The following is a 2,394-nucleotide window of genomic DNA, read 5'->3' on the forward strand; positions in this document are numbered from 1 at the left end:
ACAGTATCTGTGAGTTATGTTAGCAAAAGTATGTAAATGCTAATTCTTAAGGAAAATAAAGTGCAGGTTCACTCATGATGTCAATATCTGATGCTTTGGGGTTGATGAGTGTCATCACATGCAATTACAGACACTCACACAATGAAATTTTCACCCTTATCAGCTGTAGAAAAACTGTTCCACATCAGAAACACTAACAGAGCCCAAAAGTGAACCCTATTTTATACATTAAATAACATGCAGCACTTTCCACAAAAGTATTGCTAATTCCTTAGTGATTTTTAAGCTAATTTTAAGGAGTGATTACAGATGAGCTTTGTATTTATGCTTCTTAACATCTCAGCATTATCTCAGTATTGATGGAGACAACCTTGATGTCATTTCAAGGTGTCTTCATTCACCTTGAGGTGAAAGGTTTCCAGTTTATGGCCAAAAGTCCTTTTATTAATCTAAGTATGTGTCTCAGCACTGATTTCAATGCAATTTTCAACATTCTGATCTGCCCTTCCCAAATTTATCATGGGAAGAAGCAATGAGCTGCTAATGGCCAGACCCAACTCCTCTGATTTCAATGCAATATTCAACATTTAGATCTGCTCTTCACAAATTTATCAGGGGAAAAAGCAATGAGCTGCTAATGGCCAGACCCAACTCCTCTGATTTCAATGCAATATTCAACATTTAGATCTGCTCTTCACAAATTTATCAGGGGAAAAAGCAATGAGCTGCTAATGGCCAGACCCAACTCCTCAAGAGAGAATTGGGAACTTCTGTTAAGAGTTAATCCATGAATTCCTGAATTCTTTTAATCTAACAATCCAATCTGCAGAATGATTAGTCATAAAGGATATGCTAAAGTGGAAGGAATCATAAATAATCTATATGGAATAAGACAAAGGAGTATTTTATCAACAGCACTTCAGACTTGTACAACAAAGCACTGATGCACTGTCCATTAACATGACACAAAAACACAGCCAAGGAGAACAAAGTAGATGGAAAATGTAACAATATGGTGGATTTTTATCATGATAAAAAGGCGTGGAGAATGAAAGTATCCAAACAAACGTGTGTGGATGTGGCACTCGAGGACATGGTTTAGTGGTGCTGCTTGGTTGGACTTGCCCTTAAATGCCGATGATTCTGTAGCCCTGAAACTCAATGTTCACTCATACTCACCCTCTGTCCAAGTTGACATGAACTGCCAAAATCAACAATCTTGATAGCGCTTCGTTTGGGGTTACAGAGCAGGATATTCTCAGGTTTTAGGTCACAGTGAATGATACTAAGTTCAGGAGTCGCCAGGAAGAGCAGTGCAGTGCACATCTGCTGTGCGAATTTGCGCGTCAGGTTCAAAGAGACACCTCTGAAGTTGGTGTTCCTCAACAGGTCATACAGGTTGTAGGACAACATTTCGAAGACTAAGCAGAGATGGTTCCGGAACATGAAGTGACGCTTCAAATGCACTTGGAAAAGGAGAAGAAAATCATGAGTACATAGCCTGGTGTGGTAAAAATTAGGCACTAATTACAACACAATGCTTAAATCAGTATGGAGGAAGTTCAGCTATGAGTAAGATAATAGAGTGATTGGGTTTTTTTCCCAAGCCCTGTGGTTATTTATGGAATATTTCTGCCACACCTGGGGTATGGAGGGACATTTTATACCTCTTTGGGCGTAGAGTAAAGCTGTATGAACCAAAATGATTTAATTAAAAGACACAAGGAATATAAAACCAAGTCATCACTCCCTTACATTTGCAGAGAAAATATTTGACTGTCAGATTCATTTAACATATACATTACTGCAATTTATAAGCTGTGCTTCAATTATTAACACTGATCAATAAGCCATTATATCCATTTCAACCAGGAATACTCTGAGTTCATGAAAGCAACCAATCCAATCCATTTCTTTTCCTTGAAATAAGTGGAAAATTCATCACATGAAGCTGTTTAGAGGCAAGCAGAGTCCATCAGTCTCTCAGGGGTTCAGGTTGCCACAGGTAAAACAAAGCTGGAATAGGAAAAACACTTCAGCCCTCAGGTACAAAGCAACACATTCCCCTTTTGGTCATCTTAAAATCTTGAACCAATATTGGCACAATGAGAAGTCAGAGTTTCAGTTCAGGTGGATTTTTTGGTCTCTCATGGCAACTTGGGTGTCCCATGGATTTTTCTCTCTTATCACAAACCACTTTTTCCTGTGTCCTTCACAACTTACCTGTGACGTTTGCTTCCACCCTGATGCCAATTCCTGCAATATATCCTTGTCTAAGCCTTTCCTAGTCTCTCTTCTTTGCCACTATCCTCCCATGAGAGCACCAGCACCTTTCCATGCCCTGGTGGTCTTCTTACACTCAATTCCAACTACCTGAGCTTGCTGGACACACCA

General features: G+C 39.3%; 1 protein-coding gene across 1 annotated transcript in view; it reads right to left on the reverse strand.

Moving 5' to 3' along the window:
• Nucleotides 1-2,394, reverse strand: part of DYRK1A (dual-specificity tyrosine-(Y)-phosphorylation regulated kinase 1A) — a 17,600-nt gene that overhangs the window by 3,689 nt on the left and 11,517 nt on the right. Inside the window, exon 5 of the mRNA XM_009079667.1 lies at nt 1,180-1,466. Coding sequence (XP_009077915.1) covers nt 1,180-1,466 — 287 coding nt within the window. The remainder of the gene's footprint in view (nt 1-1,179; nt 1,467-2,394) is intronic.

The sequence above is a fragment of the Acanthisitta chloris genome, unplaced genomic scaffold (assembly GCF_000695815.1).
Source record: "Acanthisitta chloris isolate BGI_N310 unplaced genomic scaffold, ASM69581v1 scaffold988, whole genome shotgun sequence".
NCBI classification, from domain to species: domain Eukaryota; kingdom Metazoa; phylum Chordata; class Aves; order Passeriformes; family Acanthisittidae; genus Acanthisitta; species Acanthisitta chloris.